The sequence below is a fragment of the Eptatretus burgeri genome, chromosome 1, assembly GCF_056783735.1.
Source record: "Eptatretus burgeri isolate ZD-2024b chromosome 1, Ebu_testis_v1, whole genome shotgun sequence".
Taxonomy (NCBI): domain Eukaryota; kingdom Metazoa; phylum Chordata; class Myxini; order Myxiniformes; family Myxinidae; genus Eptatretus; species Eptatretus burgeri.
The window spans coordinates 132,268,553-132,291,020 of record NC_140961.1 but is presented as its reverse complement, the minus strand read 5'-3'; the positions used below and the strand labels follow the sequence as shown (position 1 = coordinate 132,291,020).

At 46.6% G+C, this 22,468-nt stretch overlaps 2 protein-coding genes across 11 annotated transcripts in view; one reads left to right on the top strand and one right to left on the bottom strand.

Moving 5' to 3' along the window:
- The window catches only part of ANGPT2 (angiopoietin 2), a 48,052-nt gene extending 35,645 nt beyond the window's left edge, over positions 1-12,407 (top strand). For 2 of the 3 annotated variants that reach the window (XM_085898484.1, XM_085898468.1), the window contains 4 exons: positions 482-583; positions 7,522-7,688; positions 11,614-11,744; positions 11,888-12,407. In XM_085898484.1, coding sequence (XP_085754610.1) covers positions 482-583; positions 7,522-7,688; positions 11,614-11,744; positions 11,888-12,108 — 621 coding nt within the window. In that variant the 3' untranslated portion in view covers positions 12,109-12,407. The remainder of the gene's footprint in view (positions 1-481; positions 584-7,521; positions 7,689-11,613; positions 11,745-11,887) is intronic. The other variant, XM_085898476.1, reaches the window with a different exon arrangement.
- MCPH1 (microcephalin 1) overlaps positions 1-22,468 on the bottom strand; it is a 154,725-nt gene that overhangs the window by 54,640 nt on the left and 77,617 nt on the right. The gene's annotated exons all lie outside the window — the stretch shown is intronic.

The following is a 22,468-nucleotide window of genomic DNA, read 5'->3' as shown; positions in this document are numbered from 1 at the left end:
AAATATTTTTCGGATTTTTTCAAAAATTTCAAAGTCCCGTTGCTAGGCAGCGGTGGCGTCCATAGCAACGGTGCTCAAAACCACACAACTAGATCCTGGTATTATATGAACCTACCAGTCAAGTTTCATCAAAATCGGTTGACTCCCCTGGCCTCCAGAGCTGTCCATTACATACAAACAAACAGACAGACATACAGACAGACGGAAAACCTGAGACTAAGGGTAGTCGAGCGACCACCCAACTTTGTAAAAAGAGATCTTATTGAAGAAAAGTTTTCAGGTGACTTTATGACTTTGAACAAGGCCAGCTGCCATCGGAATGGAAACGATTGTGGATTTGCAAACCAAGAACAGGAAACCGAGTCAGGAGAGAGTTCATCGGTGGTGCGAAGAAGAACGTTCCTTAGTCTCACAAAACTCAACGGAAACAATACAACACAATATGGGTACAGAATTTACTCCGGGTTCTGTGTTCCCTTAGGTGTACTGTGACATGGAAATCAAAGGAGGTGGTTGGACTCTTATCCAGCATCGAGGAGATGGCTCTGTCGACTTCCATCGTAAATGGGTGGAGTACAAACAGGTATGCAGTGGAAGGCCCGGTAAAGTGCATGTACGACGAACAGGTACAGAGGGGGAATAATGTAGAACAGCCGAGCCTGCACATTAGCTTCCGGGCACGCAAATCATTAAAGGACACAATAAATAAAGTTTGAGATGAGTTGCAGAAGTATCGCACTCATTGATTATTGAACACGTGTATTCATGTATGTATGTATGTATGTATGTATGTATGTATGTATATATGTATGTATATATGTATGTATGTATGTATGTATGTATATATGTATGTATGTATGTATGTATGTATGTATGTATGTATGTATATATGTATGTATGTATGTATGTATGTATATATGTATGTATGTATGTATGTATATATATATATGTATGTATATATATATGTATGTATGTATGTATGTATGTATGTATGTATATATGTATATATGTATGTATGTATGTATGTATATATGTATGTATGTATGTATGTATGTATGTATATATGTATGTATGTATGTATGTATATATGTATGTATGTATGTATGTATATATGTATGTTTGTATGTACAGTATACTGAACACTGTAAAAATGGGACACAAGAGCTGAAAAATACATATGCGAAGAATAATTGAGTCTATCTGTCTGTGTATGTAAAGAATAAGGTGAGTCTATCTGTCTATGTGTATGTAAAGAATAAGGTGAGTATATCTGTCTATGTGTATGTAAAGAATAAGGTTAGTCTATCTGTCTGTGTATGTAAAGAATAAGGTGAGTATATCTGTCTATGTGTATGTAAAGAATAAGGTGAGTCTATCTGTCTATGTGTATGTGAAGAATAAGGTTAGTCTATCTGTCTGTGTATGTAAAGAATAAGGTGAGTCTATTTGTCTGTGTATGTAAAGAATAAGGTGAGTCTATCTGTCTATGTGTATGTAAAGAATAAGGTGAGTCTATCTGTCTGTGTATGTAAAGAATAAGGTGAGTCTATCTGTCTATGTGTATGTAAAGAACAAGGTGAGTCTATCTGTCTATGTGTATGTGAAGAATAAGGTGAGTCTATTTGTCTATGTGTATGTAAAGAATAAGTGAGTCTATCTGTTTATGTGTATGTGAAGAATAAGGTTGAGTCTATCTGTCTATGTGTATGTAAAGAATAAGGTTGAGTCTATTTGTCTATGTGTATGTAAAGAATAAGGTGAGTCTATCTGTTTATGTGTATGTAAAGAATAAGGTGAGTCTATCTGTCGATGTGTATGTAAAGAATAAGGTGAGTATATCTGTTTATGTGTATGTAAAGAATAAGGTGAGTCTATCTGTCTATGTGTATGTAAAGAATAAGGTGAGTCTATCTGTCGATGTGTATGTAAAGAATAAGGTGAGTCTATCTGTCGATGTGTATGTAAAGAATAAGGTGAGTATATCTGTTTCTGTGTATGTAAAGAATAAGGTGAGTCTATCTGTCTATGTGTATGTAAAGAATAAGGTGAGTCTATCTGTCTATGTGTATGTGAAGAATAAGGTGGGTCTATCTGTCTATGTGTATGTAAAGAATAAGGTGAGTCTATTTGTCGATGTGTATGTAAAGAATAAGGTGAGTCTATCTGTCTATGTGTATGTAAAGAATAAGGTGAGTCTATCTGTCTAGGGTGTATGTAAAGAATAAGGTGAGTCTATCTGTCTATGTGTATGTAAAGAATAAGGTGAGTCTATCTGTCGATGTGTATGTAAAGAATAAGGTGAGTCTATCTGTCTATGTGTATGTAAAGAATAAGGTGAGTCTATCTGTCTATGTGTATGTAAAGAATAAGGTGAGTCTATCTGTCTATGTGTATGTAAAGAATAAGGTGAGTCTATCTGTCTAGGGTGTATGTAAAGAATAAGGTGAGTCTATCTGTCTATGTGTATGTAAAGAATAAGGTGAGTCTATTTGTCGATGTGTATGTAAAGAATAAGGTGAGTCTATCTGTCGATGTGTATGTAAAGAATAAGGTTGAGTCTATCTGTCTATGTGTATGTAAAGAATAAGGTGAGTATATCTGTTTGTGTGTATGTAAAGAATAAGGTGAAGATATCTGTCTATGTGTATGTAAAGAATAAGGTGAGTCTATCTGTCGATGTGTATGTAAAGAATAAGGTGAGTCTATCTGTCTATGTGTATGTAAAGAATAAGGTGAGTCTATCTGTCTATGTGTATGTAAAGAATAAGGTGAGTCTATTTGTCGATGTGTATGTAAAGAATAAGGTGAGTCTATCTGTCTATGTGTATGTAAAGAATAAGGTGAGTCTATCTGTCTATGTGTATGTAAAGAATAAGGTGAGTCTATCTGTCTATGTGTATGTAAAGAATAAGGTGAGTCTATCTGTCTATGTGTATGTAAAGAATAAGGTTGAGTCTATCTGTCTATGTGTATGTAAAGAATAAGGTGAGTCTATCTGTCTATGTGTATGTAAAGAATAAGGTGAGTCTATCTGTCTATGTGTATGTAAAGAATAAGGTGAGTCTATTTGTCGATGTGTATGTAAAGAATAAGGTGAGTCTATCTGTCGATGTGTATGTAAAGAATAAGGTTGAGTCTATCTGTCTATGTGTATGTAAAGAATAAGGTGAGTATATCTGTTTGTGTGTATGTAAAGAATAAGGTGAAGATATCTGTCTATGTGTATGTAAAGAATAAGGTGAGTCTATCTGTCTATGTGTATGTAAAGAATAAGGTGAGTCTATCTGTCTATGTGTATGTAAAGAATAAGGTGAGTCTATTTGTCGATGTGTATGTAAAGAATAAGGTGAGTCTATCTGTCTATGTGTATGTAAAGAATAAGGTGAGTCTATCTGTCTATGTGTATGTAAAGAATAAGGTGAGTCTATTTGTCGATGTGTATGTAAAGAATAAGGTGAGTCTATCTGTCTATGTGTATGTAAAGAATAAGGTGAGTCTATCTGTTTATGTGTATGTAAAGAATAAGGTGAGTCTATCTGTCTATGTGTATGTAAAGAATAAGGTGAGTCTATCTGTTTATGTGTATGTGAAGAATAAGGTTGAGTCTATTTGTCTATGTGTATGTAAAGAATAAGGTGAGTCTATCTGTCTATGTGTATGTAAAGAATAAGGTGAGTCTATCTGTCTATGTGTATGTAAAGAATAAGGTGAGTCTATCTGTCTATGTGTATGTAAAGAATAAGGTGAGTCTATCTGTCGATGTGTATGTAAAGAATAAGGTGAGTCTATCTGTCGATGTGTATGTAAAGAATAAGGTGAGTCTATCTGTCTATGTGTATGTAAAGAATAAGGTGAGTATATCTGTTTATGTGTATGTAAAGAATAAGGTGAGTCTATCTGTCTATGTGTATGTAAAGAATAAGGTGAGTATATCTGTTTATGTGTATGTAAAGAATAAGGTGAAGATATCTCCTGCAAAGAATAACATAAGTCTCGTGTTTGTCGTTCTTCAGTTAAAAACGTGAAAAAGAAAGAAAGGAAGAAGACTGACAGTTTTGAAAAGTGGTGTTGGAGACGAATGTTAAAAATTCCATGGACTGCAAGAACAACTAGAATGGCACTAGGTTGAGCACATACGTCCGCCAGGCTGAACAGTTTACATTTTGTATCCCACTAATAGGCCGGATCTGGATCTGGACCTGAAACAAAATCTAATCTGCCTGTTATTGTCACATTACCAACTCATCCACCTAATTTTGTCATAACTCGTCCACAACATTTTGAAATATCAGGCTATGAATCGTTTTTGGCCCCACCACTCAATGGTGAAGAATCACTTAAAAAAAACAATGAATAATCTCTCATATCAGGATCCAATTTCTGATGTTTACTAAAATTGAATTAATTAGTCCTTGTCACACACCCAACCTGTCCAGGGTCCACCAAGTTTCGTCCGACTCTGTCCATAACTTTTTGAGATATCCTTTTCACAAAGAAACAGACAAGGGTAAAAACATAACCTCCATCCACCTTCGGTGGCGGAGGTAACTAGAGGGGGAGCACTCGGGAGAGTGCAAAACCTCCGCCACCAATACTGCTGGGTCACTCAAGTGAACCTTCTATCTTATTCATTAAATATGATGTCAACAGTGCTGGCAGTTATAGTTCTTTTCTGCAACATTTTTTTTTTGGGGGGGGGGTGTGGAAATCACTTAAAACATGTAGAAATGCAAAACAAACAAAGAAATTTTTCTCTAACAATTTTTTTTGGGGGGGGGCGGGGACCAAGTCCAAAATTTAATGGCATGATCCTTGGACCATGCCTAACCCCCCACCAAGTTTCGTCGAAATCTGTCGAGGAGTTTTTCCATAATACTGTTCACAAACAAACAAACAAACAAGCACACAAACAAGCAGTCATAGACTGGTACTTACGAAATCGTCAACTTGACCTCTGACCTTGTCTAATAAAAGCTGTCTCTTGAGAAGGTAGCGACGCAAACCAGAAGTTTCTACGATGATTCTGTACCAAACCATCAAAAATCGAATGTTTTGGATGTTTGACCTCACTGTGACCTTGACCTTTGACCGATTTTGACCAAAATCTAATCAGCACTAGCCATCACCCTCCTGAATCACGTGGTGTAATTTGACATTGGTAGATCCTTCCGTTCTCGAGTTATCGTGCCTACAAACAAACAAACAAGCAAACAAACGGAAGTCATCAATATACTTACGAAATCTTTAGATTTCGTAAGTAACAAACAAACAGAAAGGGGTGAAAACAGTAACCTCCATCCATCTTCGAAGATGGCGGAGATTAACAAGCAAGAGCACACCCGATGTCAAGTGATGTTTCACCCACTACCCAGTGAGCTTCCTCAGGCCAATCGACCCCCAGAAAAAATAACAAGGCCAGATGAACATGATAGAGCAATTAGCCATGAAAAGGTGACAGTCAGCTATAGAACAGCATTGCCTGATGGTGCAAACATCCAGACAAGATGAGCAAAAAACAACACTCCACCCTAACTCTGCACCCACACATGCACAACACCCAACGGAAACTCCACCAATCACGAAGCCCAAACATCACCACGTCCAAACTGGACACGAACCTCGCAATGCTCATGCTCCAAAACCACAAAAATAACATGAAGCACACACTCCTACTCACCCGCACACATACAACACCAGATCAACGCTTGGATTGCGTTTGCGTTCCAACTCGGATCGTGTTCAGGTGCAAACACAGATCGTGTTCAGGTGCAAACTCGGATCGTGTTCAGGTGCAAACACGGATCGTGTTCAGGTGCAAACACGGATCGTGTTCAGGTGCAAACTCGGATCGTGTTCGGGTGCAAACTCGGATCGTGTTCGGGTGCAAACTCGGATCGTGTTCGGGTGCAAACTCGGATCGTGTTCGGGTGCAAACTCTGATCGTGTTCGGGTGCAAACTCGGATCGTGTTCGGGTGCAAACTCGGATCGTGTTCGGGTGCAAACTCGGATCGTGTTCGGGTGCAAACTCGGATCGTGTTCGGGTGCAAACTCGGATCGTGTTCGGGTGCAAACTCGGATCGTGTTCGGGTGCAAACTCGGATCGTGTTCGGGTGCAAACTCGGATCGTGTTCGGGTGCAAACTCGGATCGCATTTGGGTGCAAGGTTGGATCGCATTTGGGTGCAAACTCGGATTGTGTTCGGGTGCAAACTCAGATCGTGTTCAGGTGCAAACTCGGATTGTGTTCAGGTGCAAACTCGGATCGCTTTTGGGTGCAAACTCGGATCGTGTTCGGGTGCAAACTCGGATCGTGTTCGGGTGCAAACTCGGATCGTGTTCGGGTGCAAACTCGGATCGTGTTCGGGTGCAAACTCGGATCGTGTTCGGGTGCAAACTCGGATCGTGTTCAGGTGCAAACTCGGATCGTGTTCGGGTGCAAACTCGGATCGTGTTCGGGTGCAAACTCGGATCGTTTTCGGGTGCAAGCTCGGATCGCATTTGGGTGCAAATTTGGATCGCATTTGGGTGCAAACTCGGATTGTGTTCGGGTGCAAACTCAGATCGTGTTCAGGTGCAAACTCGGATTGTGTTCAGGTGCAAACTTGGATCGCTTTTGGGTGCAAACTCGGATCGTGTTCGGGTGCAAACTCGGATCGTGTTCGGGTGCAAACTCGGATTGTGTTCGGGTGCAAACTCGGATTGTGTTCAGGTGCAAACTCGGATCATGTTCGGATGCAAACTCAGATCGTGTTCGGGTGCAAACTCGGATCGTGTTCGGGTGCAAACTCGGATCGTGTTCGGGTGCAAACTCGGATCGTGTTCGGGTGCAAACTCGGATAGTGTTCGGGTGAAAACTCGGATCGTGTTCGGGTGCAAACTCGGATCGTGTTCGGGTGCAAACTCGGATCGTGTTCGGGTGCAAACTCTGATCGTGTTCGGTGTAAACTCGGATCGCGTTTGGGTGCAAATTCGGATCGTGTTCGAGTGCAAACTCAGATCGTGTTCGGGTGCAAACTCGGATTGTGTTCGGGTGCAAACTCGGATTGTGTTCAGGTGCAAACTCGGATCATGTTCGGATGCAAACTCAGATCGTGTTCGGGTGCAAACTCGGATCGTGTTTGGGTCCCAACTCAGATCGCATTCGGGTCCCAACTTGGATCGCATTCGGGTTCAAACTCAGATGGCGTTTAGGTAAAAACTCAGATCGCGTTCGGGTTTCAACTCGGATCGCATTCGGGTTCAAACTCGGATGGCGTTTGGGTAAAAATTCAGATCGCATTTGGGTTCCAACTCGGATCGTATTCGGGTTCAAACTCGGTTATTGTTTGGGTTCAAACCTTTCTCCTCATCAGTCATCTTATCTTTTCCATGATTGAAACTGTTTAAGAGTTCACGTTTTGCGCATGATCCTGACACAAAATTATGATCTTGTTATGAAACCCCTTCGCACACGATCCTGAGACACCGTGAGCAATGAATGTAAACATACGACCTTTCTGCCTGTTGCTCATCCTCCCCCAGGGGTTTGGCGATCCGAGCGGGGACCATTGGCTGGGTAATCAGCATGTCTTTGAGCTAACGCATCAGCAAGCGTACGTGCTGCGCATCGAGCTGCAGGACTGGGACAATGGTACTGCCTACGTCCAGTACAACACCTTCTACGTGGCCAGTGAGAAGCTGCAGTACAGGTTTGGAGGATGCATTATTATGGCAGGGGGTCCAAGCTTGGGGGAGCGAATGACCCCAAAGGAAGGAGGACGGAGTGGGAGGACATTTTGCTTGTATGCAATCTGATTATGAGAATTGAGCAAAAGATTTGGAGGTTATGAGTATTATTTATGAATGTTAGGAGGTTTTGAGTATTATTAATGATTCGTGGGTTATGAGTATTATGACCTCCACCACCAAAGGTGGAGGGAGATTATGTTTTCACCCCTGTCTGTTTGTTTGCTTGTGAACAAGTTGTGGCCGGATTTGGATGAAATTTGGTGCAGATGTTCGGTGTGTGACAAGGCTGAAATGTTAAGATTTTGATGAAGATCCGGATCTGGATACTAGAACTTTCTAAGTGATTTTTCACCATTGAGAGATCGGGCCAAAAACTATACATATGATGATATCTCAAAAAGTTATGGATGGAGTAATGTGTCTCTGGCTCTGTGTGTGGTTGGACATGTAGTGGTATCGGTGATTAGAGTTGGCACTTGCAGCTGCAAAGAACTGTGCACCTCTCATGTCCAAGTGATGTTTGATTTTAACATTTTTGCCTATGTGTGTTTTGGTGCTCGATGGGTGTTGTTAATGCGCAGCCTATGATGATGTGAAGGGCTTCGTTTTGTCTAGTCTGTAGGATGTGGAGATGTGTGTTTATAAGCTGGAAGCCCAAGATCAGCTGGCGTAGTCAATGCCCGATTTAATGTACTGCTTGTATACGAATGATGCTGTTTATTTGTGGTGTCCGAAGCCGATTCCTGTGAGTGCCCTCAAGTGTGTTCAGCCTGGGTGTGCGTATTCTTTTTTAATGTTCGATGTGATCTAAGAATGACATGGATGTGGTGTGTGTGTGTGTGTGTGTGTGTGTGTGTGTGTGTGTGTGTGTGTGTGTGTGTGTGTGTGTGTGTGTGTGTGTGTGTGTGTGTGTGTGTGTGAGAGAGAGAGATATGGATGGTGTTCAGTGTGATGTGTGGTGCAGCGCTGTGTTGTGTGGTGTAATTTGTTAAGAGTGTGTGTTGATTTTGAGGGAGCTACTTTTAGTCTCTTTATGGTGCACCAGGTTTGTGGGGTGCTGAGGAAGGGTTGCAGGTATGTTCCTCCTCTTTTGTGTGCAACACAAGGCTGCGAGTAGCATCACTAGCCTGAGGCGTGTCTGTGCTGCTGATGCAATGCCTCTGTTACCAGTACACTGGTACTCATTTTGCCGACCTCAGAAGGATTCCAGACTGAGTCAACCATACCTGGTGTTCATTCAACGGCCCGACAGGAGCTTGAACTCAGGACCCTCGGATCTTAAGCCAGTCACCTAAACCGTTAAGCCAGCACCAGAGTTGAAGTTATGCTGTGGTTGTGTTGATGTTGCTATGGGAAGATGTAATGGTTACATCGTCTGCATATGAGGCGACTTGTATGTTCTCGGGTGGTTGTGGAATGTCGTGCATCAAAAGATTAAAGAGTGTGGGGGGGGGGGGGGGAGAGGACTGAGCCTTGAGGGACTCTGTTAGGAAAATATCATATGTGTGATAACTTGCCGTTTAAAGTTACATACGACTGTCTACATGATAGGGAGTTGGCCAGCCAGTGTTTCGTGTTTTGTGCATGTTTGTGTTGAGTATTTTGTTTGTGAGTAAGAGTTTTAGGATGTCGTCAAATGCTGTGTTGATATTTATTGTGGTGAGAATAGTGTGTTTGGCAGTTTTCTACTGTTGAAGCCATCACAGGTGTTTGGCGTGAGGTTTGTGAGGAGAGTGGTGGTGGAGTGGTTTGGTGTGAATCCGTGTTGGGGGTGAGAGAGGGATATGAGGATTTGTGATTGTGAGTATTCGGTGTTCTGTAACGTTGGAAGGTGTACAAAGTCATGTGATAGGTCTGTAGGAGGCTGCTTTGGTGGGTTCTTTGTTTGGTTTAAGGAAGGTTATGGTTTTGTCTCGTTTCCAAATTTGGGGAATTTTTTTAGTGTTGATCGGAGAAGTTGCTTATATTTGTACGGGCTGATATGCCGTGTCGTCCAAGGTGTTTCAAATGCAAATTGGAGATGTTGTCAGGGCCGGTAGCCTGCGAGTTTTTGATTATTTTTGTTGTCTGTGCGGGAGTGAATGGCGTGATGGTGGTGTCGAGTTGGTGGCTGAGTTTGCTTCTTGTCATACTTGTTTCTCTTTTCTGGGTCCGATATGACTTGCGTTCGTGTCGTGGTCTTTGAGGATGTTACCTTGTTGTTCCTCTGGTATGTTGTCTGTGGTAGTTATCGCTGCACATGAGGGTGTTTTGCCGGTGTTGGAGTTGATGATGCAGTTTATGATTTTGTACAAATGAAGTGGTATATTGGTGTTTGAGGAATAAGGGTGTGCCAGAAAAGATTGTCAGGATCGTGATGGAAATGCAGGCGGGAGCCACTGCTCTGCTCAAGATAATGAACGGGGACTCACAATATTTTATAGTGGAGGTTGGTCTACTCCAGGGTTCCGCACGAAGTCCCTTCCTTTTTGTAACAGTGATGAGCGTGATGAGTAACAATATCAGAGACAGAGAACCATGGCGCCTCCTGTTTGCAAATGACTTAGTCATAACAGAAGAGTCAAAGGAAGAGCTGCAGAGAAGAGTGCTGGGATGGTAACAGAGCTTAGAGAGGCAAGGATTGAATGTTAATGCTAGAAAGACAGAGGTAATGGTGTGTTGTAAGACTGGTGCAGAGGGGGGTCATGATTGTAGATTTAAAGGGGTGGAGAGACAGACAACACAAGTGGACAAATTCAAATACCTCTGTTCATCACTAAAGGAAAAAGGATGTTGTGAATCGGAAATCCAGGACAGATTGAAGGTAGCATGGGCAAAATGGAAGGAGATTCGTGGAGTCTGAGATCGGACATCGAGAAAGAAATTAAGGAAAAAATGTACAAGACGGTGATTAGACCAGTTATCATGTGTGGTGCAGAAATATGGGCTTTGAGTAAAATGGAAGAGGAGTTGTTGGAGAGGACAGAGATGAGAATGCTTGAACAGTGAATTCTCAGAGTATCACTGAGAGAGCGGTTACGAGGAGATATGTAAGGGAGCTGAAGTTGCAAGTTGTATTATGGGGGGGGAGGGTTGAAGAGGAGAGGTTGTGGTGATTTGGACACGTGGTGAGGAACAAGGATAACGAACCAATCAAGAAAGCATGGAATAAGCTAGTTAGAGGGAAAAGATCAGGAGGATGACAGAGATCAAGGCAGAGGGAAGTTGTGGAAAGAGATTTGAATAGTGTCGGATTGAGAAAAGAAGATGCAGAGTACAGAGGGGAATGGAGAATGCGAATCTCAGTGGCTGACCCCGAACTGTTGGGATCAAAGGTGCAGAGAAGATGAAGAAGATTATAAACTCGGTTTCCTCGTACAGAGACTCGGATCAGGTGTTGAAGGCAAAATAACCCGAAAAGGCCCAAAGGTGAAATTGTTTTTGCAACACTTGTTGTAATCCCAGTGAGTAGTCTGTGCCAGACATAAGGACGTCTGATGCAGTGTGTAAGCACACACCGTGCCGTCTCAGCAGCGAAGCATGCTCGCTGCAAGTCCAGCACACCTGCGCACAGACTGGACTCCATTTAATTCCCAGAAGCTGAGATTATTGCTTGGCTGAGGATGGCGGAGGTGGTGGGGGGAAGGTGGGGGGCAGCAAAGGGACATCACAAAGGTGACATCTGACTTGAGATAATTCGTTTTTAGGGATGAAGAAGATTGTTGTTGGTTGAGGAATGAACAAACACAAACATGATATTCACCTTCACACGAGACCCCTCTTACAGACATCACAATCACTGTACATGTACACAATCACCCATCCATACTCAAAATACCTACCAGTCCTGCCAACGTCCGTGTACCCCTCCACCCCAACATGACAGACGTCACGTTTATTTTTCAGGATTTATGTCAAAGGATTCAGCGGAACAGCTGGGAAGTACAGCAGCTTAAGCCAGTCAGGGGTGAGTTTCAGCACAAAGGATGCGGACAATGACAACTGTGTGTGTAGATGTGCACACATGGCCACTGGCGGTGAGTGTACAGGGTGCATGCATACAGTTCAAAAATAATGCTTACTTCATTGAATCTCAACACTGATGTCTACGTCTAATAAGAAGGACAACGCACAAGACCCAGCACTATTGTTTAGGTATGTTGTATCGTCTTTACCACAGGCTGGTGGTTCGACGCCTGTGGCCCGTCCAACCTCAACGGCATGTATTACACTGGTGGCCAACATGTTGGCAAGTTCAATGGGATCAAGTGGCACTATTGGAAGGGCTCCAGCTACTCGCTACGCCTCACAACCATGAAGATACGGCCACTCTCTTTCTCACGAGGAAGACGAGGAGGCCGTGCGGCAGATGGAACGGACGCTCATCCAGCGGGGATGTGACGAGTCACCCGACCGAGCGAAAACAATGATAAAACAACAATTTGGGATTGTTATGTTTATAACATGCACAGTGTTCCTTTATTGATTTGACATACCAGGGCAGATGCTGTATGCAGTGCGAAAACACCAGGGGGTTGAACATTTCAACAAACGAACCACAAAATGCAGGCTCGTTCTCTGTCCTGCGAATTCAATCATGGTTTTGAGTGTGTGATTGATCAAACTGAGTTTCGATGTTGTTGAACAGCAGTGATATCTAACATTGTTTCAGAAAGGAATAAAAGTTTCCACAAATAGCACATTCTTTCTGAACTCACATCCTGGTGCTTCCCAACACACTTGCACACCGGCAGCAGTTCAATGCGTGCAAATTAAATATTTAATTGCTTTAAAAGCTTGTCCCCTCATCTACACAACATTAACTCTGAATATATATATATATATATATATATATATATATATATATATATATATATATATATATATATCAATTATATTACCAAACTTGCACACTAAAAACTCGGCTCGCCGTCACACGATCCCTATGAAACTGCTGTGGCACTTAGCGGACATGCCGACAATTTTTGGGAAGTCTTGGCGTTCCATAGTACCACTTGCATTTTGCACAATGCGTATTTTTGTCATTCCCCGTGTACGGTCTGTCGTCTGCTACCATCTATGTTGTATCGCTATCCCGTGCATGTGCACGGGTATCGCTAGTCTATATATATATATATATATATATATATATATATATATATATATATATATATATATATATATATATATATATATATATATATTACTAAAACTCTAATCTTGTATGTATGTATGTATGTATGTATGTATGTATGTATGTATGTATGTATTTTCCCGAATGGAGCCAAAACGGTACATGACAGTGCAAAAATGTTATGGCTACCTTACTCACCATTCTCCTGCGGTGTGCAGTTTCAAGTTTCGTTCAAATCGGGCAACGAAAAAAATTATTAAAAAATCAATTCCCGATTCAGTTAAGTACTCTTAGGGAGAATTTGATCAATGGAAACCTCAGCGGTATAGTTTGCTGGAGCTATCTGTTTTTTTCTTTTCATGCTTTTTTTCATCAACCGCTGTCACAACGGGAACCCAACGGGTTCATGGGTCGTCCAGTGTGTATATATATATATATATATATATATATATATATATATATATATATATATATATATATATATATATATATATACATACATATATATATATATATATACATACATATATATATATATATATACATATATATACATACATATATATATATATATATATATATATATATATATATATATATATATGTATGTATTATATATATATATATATATATATGTATGTATTATATATATATATATATATATATATATATATACATATATACATATATATATATATAGATATATATACATACATATATATATATATATATATATGTATGTATATATATCTATATATATATATATGTATATATGTATATATATATATATATATATATATATATGTATATATATATATATATATATATATACGTATATATATATATATATATATATATATATATATATATATATATATATATATATATATATATATATATATATATATATATATATATATATTGTTGTGTTACCAGATTCGCAAACCACCATTCAGGTCCCTTAGGTGAGTATCTCGGTAAGTGCATGTGTAGTTAGGCTCAAACCCGTTGTCTAGTGGGAATACATGTCATTTATACGTGCTGCGACTCTTCAGGATAGCCGTTTTCTTTTACTATCTTTATTTTGGACCAACCGCCATGATTACCATCACAACCACAACATCAACCACCAACCACGCCGCTTCACTACAAGCCGCCACGACCTTCCCGTCACACCTCGCAGCAGTAGCATCGCCACCGTTCTTGCCCCGCTGTGGGTACCGGTGTTGGACTCATGCAGAACGCGCGTCGAACAGCGTGTACAAAATCACGGATTTTGTGCTTCAAAAACGGATCAAAACGACACCGCCCACTTTTTGCCGTCCAATCGGTGAGCGAGGGCGGTGGCTCCGCCCCAGGGCGATTGATATATGTACAGGATCAAAAGCCTTCACGCCCACTTTTTTCTCGGGCCAATGGGAGCGAGGTGAAAGGTCAAAGGGAGGGGGGTCAAAGCGAAGTTACGGGGGATAAAGGACGGTGTTCGTCAGTCAGAAAGAGAACGAGGAACGAGAACGAGAAGGAGTCGGAACGGGAGGGACGAGTGTGGAAGTCTGGAGCCCGAAGCCTGCAGTGGCTGGAGAAGCTGAAGAGAGTCGGACGAGGGGGTGCTCGCGTCGGTGCCAGGAGCTGCACGCCCGAGGAGGCCGGCAGCGCGACCTGGCCGAGGTGGAGACGCACACCAGGGATAATAAAGATCCTCTATACCCCGAGCATCAGCAACCCCCTCCTGTTTCCCCCCGCGCTGAGATAGTGCGACCAAGGGGGCCCCGTTCCCACCCCCTACCAGACACCGTCCACGAGGCCCGCGGGTTGCGGGGCCATCGCCGCTCCGCGTCTCATCACCAGACGGGTAGGCCCGACCCGGTCTCGGCCTCAGGCCTGCCTCATCCTTGAGGGTATTCTTTCCTTGGTTTTGGGTATGTGTTGTCGGCGCCGTCTGTGAAGTAGGGAATGTATAAGTGTTGCCGTGTGCTCGGTAGTCGGTATTAGCTCTGCATTGTGTCTCGCTTTTATATTTGCTTTTGTGTAAATGGAATTGTGTTTTCTTTTTTGTGTGCTTTTGGTGGAATTGTATTTGTGTGCTTCCCGTGTGCCGCGAATAAATGTGCTTTATTGTTGAACTGTTCTCCCGCTTCGCTTCGTCTTTTCCTCCATTGAATCCCCATCTTGCTTCACGTAAAGGGTTGGTAGTGGGCTGAATACGCCCGATAATTAATCGGGCCGTCGAGGTCGACGATAACACCGCCGGTTATTCTGATAGTACGGAACGGGTCGGCTAAGTGGCCCGTGTCCGAAGGAATCGACCTGCGGCGAGGTGCGATCGCCCGGTCTACCCTCCGCGTGGGTACTTAGGTAGGTCGGGTCGAGCAACCCTATCCCACGCGGGGCTGATTGGCTCGATCGCGGTGAGACCGAAGGGTCCACCGTGACTGGTTCCCGGCGTTAGTCCGAGAGGGTCCGCGACTGGATTGTCCGTCCGGTGGGCGGCGTGCCGCGATTCGGTCGAGTTACGTGGCCGTCCAGCACGCCGGCGTGGCGCGAAGACCGCAACACTGGTGTCAGGAGTGGGATACAAATTCATCGCCCTCGCGGCACTGGTATCGGAGAACAGGAAACGGAGCTCTCCTGTCTCCGGCTAAATTACGGGAATCGGTCCAGGGGTGAGAGAAGCGACCCCGATTCCCTCCAAATTACTGACGAGCAAATTAACCCTTCACCGAAAGCAAGATGGCATGCCTCAAGGGCGGCGGGAGCCGGGGGTATTAAATGTATATGTGTAATAATGTAGAGTCCATGGTCCAGGATGGAATCCCCGAGCAGGAAATGTTGATTGTGCAGGAACACGGACTCGCCCAACTGAACCCAGGGCCCGAGGTGGGTGCAGCAGCGGCCGCGGTGTATGACACCTCCCCCCTCTCCACCAAGACCCTTCCCCAACCCTTGCCGAAACGGCTCAGCTGAGTGCATCCAACATGGCCCAGCTATGCGCCATGCTGGCGGCAATGAACAAACAAATGAATGAAGTGAAAACAGCGATGGATACAAATACAAATAAAATGAAAAACGAAATGAAAGGCATGAACGAAAAAGATGGATACAAATACAAATGAAGTGAAAACACGATGGATGCGAATACATGCACAGCAAATGAGGAAGAGATGAAAAGTTCCGGGGTGAGACGCAGAACATGGGCCGATGCCTGCAGGCGGGCATGAAGGCCGTGGACAAAGGAAATAATAGGTGAGACAAGGGAGGTAAAGGGTGAAGAGTTGGGAGAGACACGGGAGATAGAAAAATAGAGGAAAAGACTACGAGGAAGACGGGGTAAGTGACGCACACACACACGGAGGTGGTGGAGGATAATGGAGGTGAGCTCGCGGAGCGTGCAGGGACCCGGTGCGAGCACCTGGATGGCCTCCTCCAGGAACGAGGGGAGGGAGTATGCCCCCTTGAGGCGAGTCACGACCAGGTGAGTTCGGTCGTGCTGCGAGGTTGAGGGGACGGGTGCTGTGAGCGAGTGCACGGAGAGCTTGGGGGTATAGAGGCCCCGGAGACCCTTGTGGGGACACGAATCCCCAGTGTGGTTGTCCCTGTGTGTGGTGCAAGGTGTGAGTGCGTCCCCGTGTGTGGAAGCGACCCCGTGTGAGTGGTGTGGTGGCGATGGTGCCGGGTGCGTGCTTCCCAGCACGCCGTGTGTGGATGAGGCACCGTGTGTGAGTGAGGCCGTGTGTGGATGGGAACGGCCAGTGTGGATGAGGCACCGCGGTTGAGTGCCCCCGCGTGTGTGAGTGAGGGACGGTGTATGGATGAGGCACCGCGGGTGAGTGCCCCCGCGTGTGTGGATGAGGCACGGAGTGCGAGTGAGGCACCGCGGGTGAGTGCCCCCGCACGCGTGAGTGAACGGCCGTGTGCAAGGTCGCTGTGTGCCAGGGAGACCGTGTGTGTGAGAGAGCGGTATGAGAGGGAGATGTCGGTTGGCATGCGGGAGCACGCAGCCGCATCTCCCGGTGTGAATGTGATGGTGTGGACTGTGTGCGTCGTAACACGCAGGTATGCATGTGTGGAATGGCGACGACGGCGACATGACAGGAACGAAAGCCGAGTAGCGGCTGTGGTTGTTTCGAGGACCGTGCCGGGTTCGCCCAGCAGTGAGCACGCGGTTCGTGCTGTGCAACGCACGAGACCACCACGTGCTCGCTTGCGAGAGTGAAGTCCCGGTCCGGAAACGCACGCGGTGGATTTGCCGATCCCGCGGACGGACAAAGTTTAGGCAGGTAAATGGATTTGGACCGGACGGGTTCTCCACGCGATCGTGTGTGTTAAGCTCCAACCGGGCAGCACATGTGTTCGGCGTGGGGAACCCCTCGAGACGTGGGGCTTGTTTTTTATGCACGGTGACGTCATGGCTGCACGTGGGGTTGGAATCCGGCAGGAGGGGTATCTCTGCCGGATGGTCCCGTCCAAGGAGGGACGAGGAACACGTGCAGCTGCATGACGTCACGGGCAGGTGCAAAGTGCGCGAGCTCTGAGTTGCCGCGCAGGTGCTGCGCATGGAAAAAAGCAAGCCTCACTTTCGGGGTGTACAGGATTCCTGGGCAAGGGTGAAAGACCCCTGCCCTGGGCACAGGATGAAAACTAGTTAGGGGGAAGGGTTAGCTTAGTTAGACCGACTTCATGGGGCAGGGGTAAGTCCTCATGGAGTCCGTGGAATGGATTAGTTAGAGGGATTGTAGCCAGATTTAGGTTGGAAAATAATTAATGGGATTATTTGGAGACATGGACAGACTTTGGATGTGTAGCGGGGACGTAGTTTAGCTACGTAGTGTTAAAAGGAACGTGCTGTAGTTTAAGAGACGACGTGGGAGCACGAGTTAGTTAGGGGAGGTAGTTAGAAGGATGGCAGAGTTCAGCGGTGAGTGTGTTGAAGAGTTGGTGAGTTGTGAGGTGAGTACGTGTACATGTTGAGTGAGTGAGGCCAGCGGGTCTGTGTGAGTGGAGTGAATGGGGAATGCATGGTGCGATGAGTGATTGGGGGAGGAGTGACTCCGGCAGGACCCGGGTCAGTGTAGAGTGAGTTAGCTGGGTTAGTCAAATTGGAAAAATGGAGGTCGTTTTGCTGTTGGTGGGAAAGTAGGCTCAGGACCCATTTGGAGGGGTGCAGGAGCCCTGTTGACGGGCTTGGGAGCGTGGCTGCGAAGAAGGTGAGTATCGCTGAGTGGGCACCGGGCACCAGGCTGGTCGGCCGCGGTAGGCTGTGGGCCCATGGGGGCCGGGATGAGTAGTGGGCACGGTGCGCCTGCTTGGTGCGGGGGCCCGGGGCACCATTAGCCGCGTGGGCAGTGTTGTGGGCACGGGTGACCCTCGGAAAGGGGCCCGGGAGGCCGGCCTGCCACGTGTGCGTTTCAGGGGAGGTGCCATGGGGGCACTCCCGGTGTTAGAGAGCTGGTAGGCTCGGAGGCAGTGTAGTGCCCGGGGGTGCCATAGCGGGAGAATCGGCAGAGGTCGTGCCTGCCAAAGGGAGCCACGTGTCCCAGCCAGGAGACCGTGTGAGGGCACGGAGAGAAAATGGGGAGAGCGAGGCCGAAATTGTGAGGACACCAACACAGGCGACGGGAATCTGGGTTGTTAGAACCAATAGTTTAGCGAGGCGCTTGTTGAAAGCCCCGGGGTAGTTTAGGCAGTTAAATGGATAGGGTAGATTAGGGAGATGTACCCCTCCGCACCATCCATCCCTCGCTGTCGTTGTGGGCCACTGGACCCACTTTGGTTATAGATCGCTGAACTCTGGGAGGCCATTCTGAGGCTTCGTTGGGCCTCGACACAGGACGTTAGCTCTCCTTGTTCCCTCTGGGAAGGGAACGTAGGGGTTGGGAGTAGGCTAGGTGACAGTATAGGTTAGCCGAACAAGGACGATAAAGGGGGTTAGGGGACGATTTATAGAGGGGAAGTAAACATAAAAAAAAAAAAAGTTGGGGCTAAATTGGTTTTTCACAAATTAAGGGAGTGGGTATGGACAGTGACAGGCAAAGGCGATAGGTGGGAGGGAGACAGGTAGGTAGGTCCGAGCCCGCCTTCCAAGTGGCCAGCACCACCGCACTCCCTCCACCAACCTCCATTGAACGGCAAAGGCTGGCCAACTTCATCGGCTGGCCGTGTTTTGCTTCAAGGCGAAGGCCGGCCAAGTTCATCGGCAGCTGTTGTTTTGCTTCAAGGCCTGTGCCGGCCAGTTCATCTGCCAGCTGTGTTTGCCTGCAACGGTCTTCTTCTGCGGGCTGTGTTTGCCTGCAGCGGCCTTCTTCTGCGGGCTGTGTTTGCCTGCTGCCTTTGCCATGCCATGCCCACTGCCCCTGTTCACCAGTCCCGTTAAATTTTGCTTTGCCCCCCTGTTCATTTCCATGCACGCCAGGATCCGCAAGGCAACAGTTTGCAAGCTGCGAGAACTGCCCTGTTGGCAGCAACAACACGGGCCTGCAGTGGCGGCCCGTGCACCGTGTTTGCGTCCATCCATTCATGCATCCATTCGTTGTGCTCATTGCGTGTGCCACTTGAGCTGGCACGGAGACTGCGTTTGTGCAGCCCATGCACCGTTGTGGTTCACTGCGTTCAGTTCAAAAGGGAAGGCCTTGGACTGCGTGTGAGTAGCCAGCCACGTTCCCTGTCACCTGCATTGTTTGAGCCAGAGACTGCATGCGGGCAGCCTGGCTCCCTGCCAACTGCTTTTCTTTGCAGAGTTCAATGATCCTGGGCCATGGTTTAGTGTAAAATTTGTAAGTTAAGGTTAAGATGTACTGTAAATATGAGTGCGCCCCGGCATGTCTGTCAGCGCCGGCAATTTTATTTAAGTCGTCCGTGTGAGTGAGTTTGTTTAGATAGTTACGCAGCCCTTAGGTTATTTATTTTGGGGACACGAATGCCATGAATGTCGCACTCAGGATCCGTAGGTAAAATGTACTAGGGGAAAACTACATGATGGCACACGAAAATTTGACGACTCGGGACGAGTCTGTAAGGGGTAGTTGTTGTGGTTACCAGGATTCGCAAACCACCATTCAGGTCCCTTAGGTGAGGTATCTCGGTAAGTGCATGTAGTTAGGCCCAAAAGCCCGTTGTCTAGTGGGAATACATGTCATTTATACGTGCTGCGACTCTTCAGGATAGCCGTTTTCTTTTACTATCTTTATTTTGGACCAACCGCCATGATTACCATCACAACCACAACATCAACCACCAACCACAACGCCGCTTCACCACAACCGCCAGACCTTCCGTCACACCTCGCAACCGTAGCATCGCCACCGTTCTTGCCCCGCTGTGGGTACCGGTGTTGGACTCATGCAGAACGCGTCGAACAGCGTGTACAAAATCACGGATTTTGTGCTTCAAAAACGGATCAAAACGACACACGCCCACTTTTGCCGTCCAATCGGTGAGCGAGGGCGACTGGCTCCCGCCCCAGGGCGATTGATATATGCAAATTTGTGGATCAAAAGCCTTCACGCCCATTTTTCTCTCGGGCCAATGGGGAGCGAGGTGAAAGGTCAAGGGAGGGGTCAGCGAAGTTACGGGGGGATAAAAGGACGGTGTTCGTCAGTCAGAAAGAGGAGAACGAGAACGAAAAGGAAAACGAGAACGAGAACGAGAACGAGAACGAGAAGGAGTCGGAACGGAGGGGACGAGTGTGGAAGTCTGGAGCCCGAAGCCTGCAGTGGCTGGAGAAGCTGAAGAGAGTCGGACGAGGGGGTGCTCGCGTCGGTGCCAGGAGCTGCACGCCCGAGGGAGGCCGGCAGCGCGACCTGGCCGAGGTGGAGACGCACACCAGGGATAATAAAGATCCTCTATACCCCGAGCATCAGCAACCCCCTCCTGTTTCCCCCCGCGCTGAGATAGTGCGACCAAGGGGGCCCCGTTCCCACCCCTACCAGACACCGTCCACGAGGCCCGCGGGTTGCGGGGCCATCGCCGCTCCGCGTCTCATCACCAGACGGGTAGGCCCGACCCGGTCTCGGCCTCAGGCCTGCCTCATCCTTGAGGGTATTCTTTCCTTGGTTTTGGGTATGTGTTGTCGGCGCCGTCTGTGAAGTAGAATTGTATAAGTGTTGCCGTGTGCTCGGTAGTCGGTATTAGCTCTGCATTGTGTCTTCGCTTTTATTTGCTTTTGTGTAAATGGAATTGTGTTTCTTTTTTTTGTGTGCTTTTGGTGGAATTGTATTTGTGTGCTTCCCGTGTGCCGCGAATAAATGTGCTTTATTGTTGAACTGTTCTCCCGCTCGGCCCGTCTTTTCCTCCATTGAATCCCCATCTTGCTTCACGTAAAGGGTTGGTAGTGGGCTGAATACGCCCGATAATTAATCGAACCGTCGAGGTCGACGATAACACCGCTCGGTTATTCTGATAGTACGGGAACGGGTCGCTGCGGCCCGTGTCCGAAGTCGACCTGCGGCGAGGTGCGCATCGCCCGGTCTACCCTCCGCGTGGGTACTTAGGTAGGTCGACCCGGCGAGCAACCCTATCCCACGCGGGGGCTGATTGGCTCGATCGCGGTGAGACCGAAAGGTCCACCCGTGACTGGTTCCCTGCGTTAGTCCGAGAGGGTCACGACTGGATTGTCCGTCCGGTGGGCGACGTGCCGCGATTCGAGTTACTGGTTACGTGGCCGTCCAGCACGCCGGCGGGCGCGAAGACCCGCAACACTGGTGTCAGGAGTGGGATACAAATTCATCGCCTCCTCGCGGCACTGGTATCGGAGAACAGGAAAACGGGCTCTCCTGTCTCCGGCTAAATTTACGGGAATCGGTCCAGGGGTGAGAGAAGCGACCCCGATTCCCTCCAAATTACGAGCGAGCAAATTAACCCTTCACGAGAAGCAAGATGGCGTCTCAAGGCGAGCGGGAGCCGGGGGTATTAGAAATGTATATGTGTACAATGTAGAGTCCATGGTCCAGGATGGAATCCCGAGCAGGAAATGTTGATTGTGCAGGAACACGGACTCGCCCAACTTGAACCCAGGGCCCGAGGTGGGTGCGGCAGCGGCCGCGTGTAAGACACCTCCCCCCTCTCCACCAAGACCCTTCCCCAACCCTTGCCGAAACGGCTCAGCTGAGTGCATCCAACATGGCCCAGCTATGCCATGCTGGCGGCAATGAACAAACAAATGAATGAAGTGAAAACGACGATGGATACAAATACAAATGAAATGAAAAACGAAATGAAAGGCATGAACGAAAAGATGGATACAAATACAAATGAAGTGAAAACGACGATGGATGCGAATACACAGCAAATGAGGGAAGAGATGAAAAAGTTCCGGGGTGAGACGCAGAACATGGGCCGATGCCTGCAGGCGGGCATGAAGGCCGTGACAAAGGAAATAATAGGTGAGACAAAGGGAGGTAAAGGGTGAAGAGTTGGGAGAGACACGGGAGATAGAAAAATAGAGGAAAAGACTACACGAGGAAGACGGGGTAAGTGACGCGCACACACACACGGAGGTAGTGGAGGATAATGGAGGTGAGCTCGCGGAGCGTGCAGGGACCCGGTGCGAGCACCTGGATGGCCTCCTCCAGAAATCGAGGGAGGGAGTATGCCCCTTGAGGCGAGTCACGACCAGGTGAGTTCGGTCGTGCT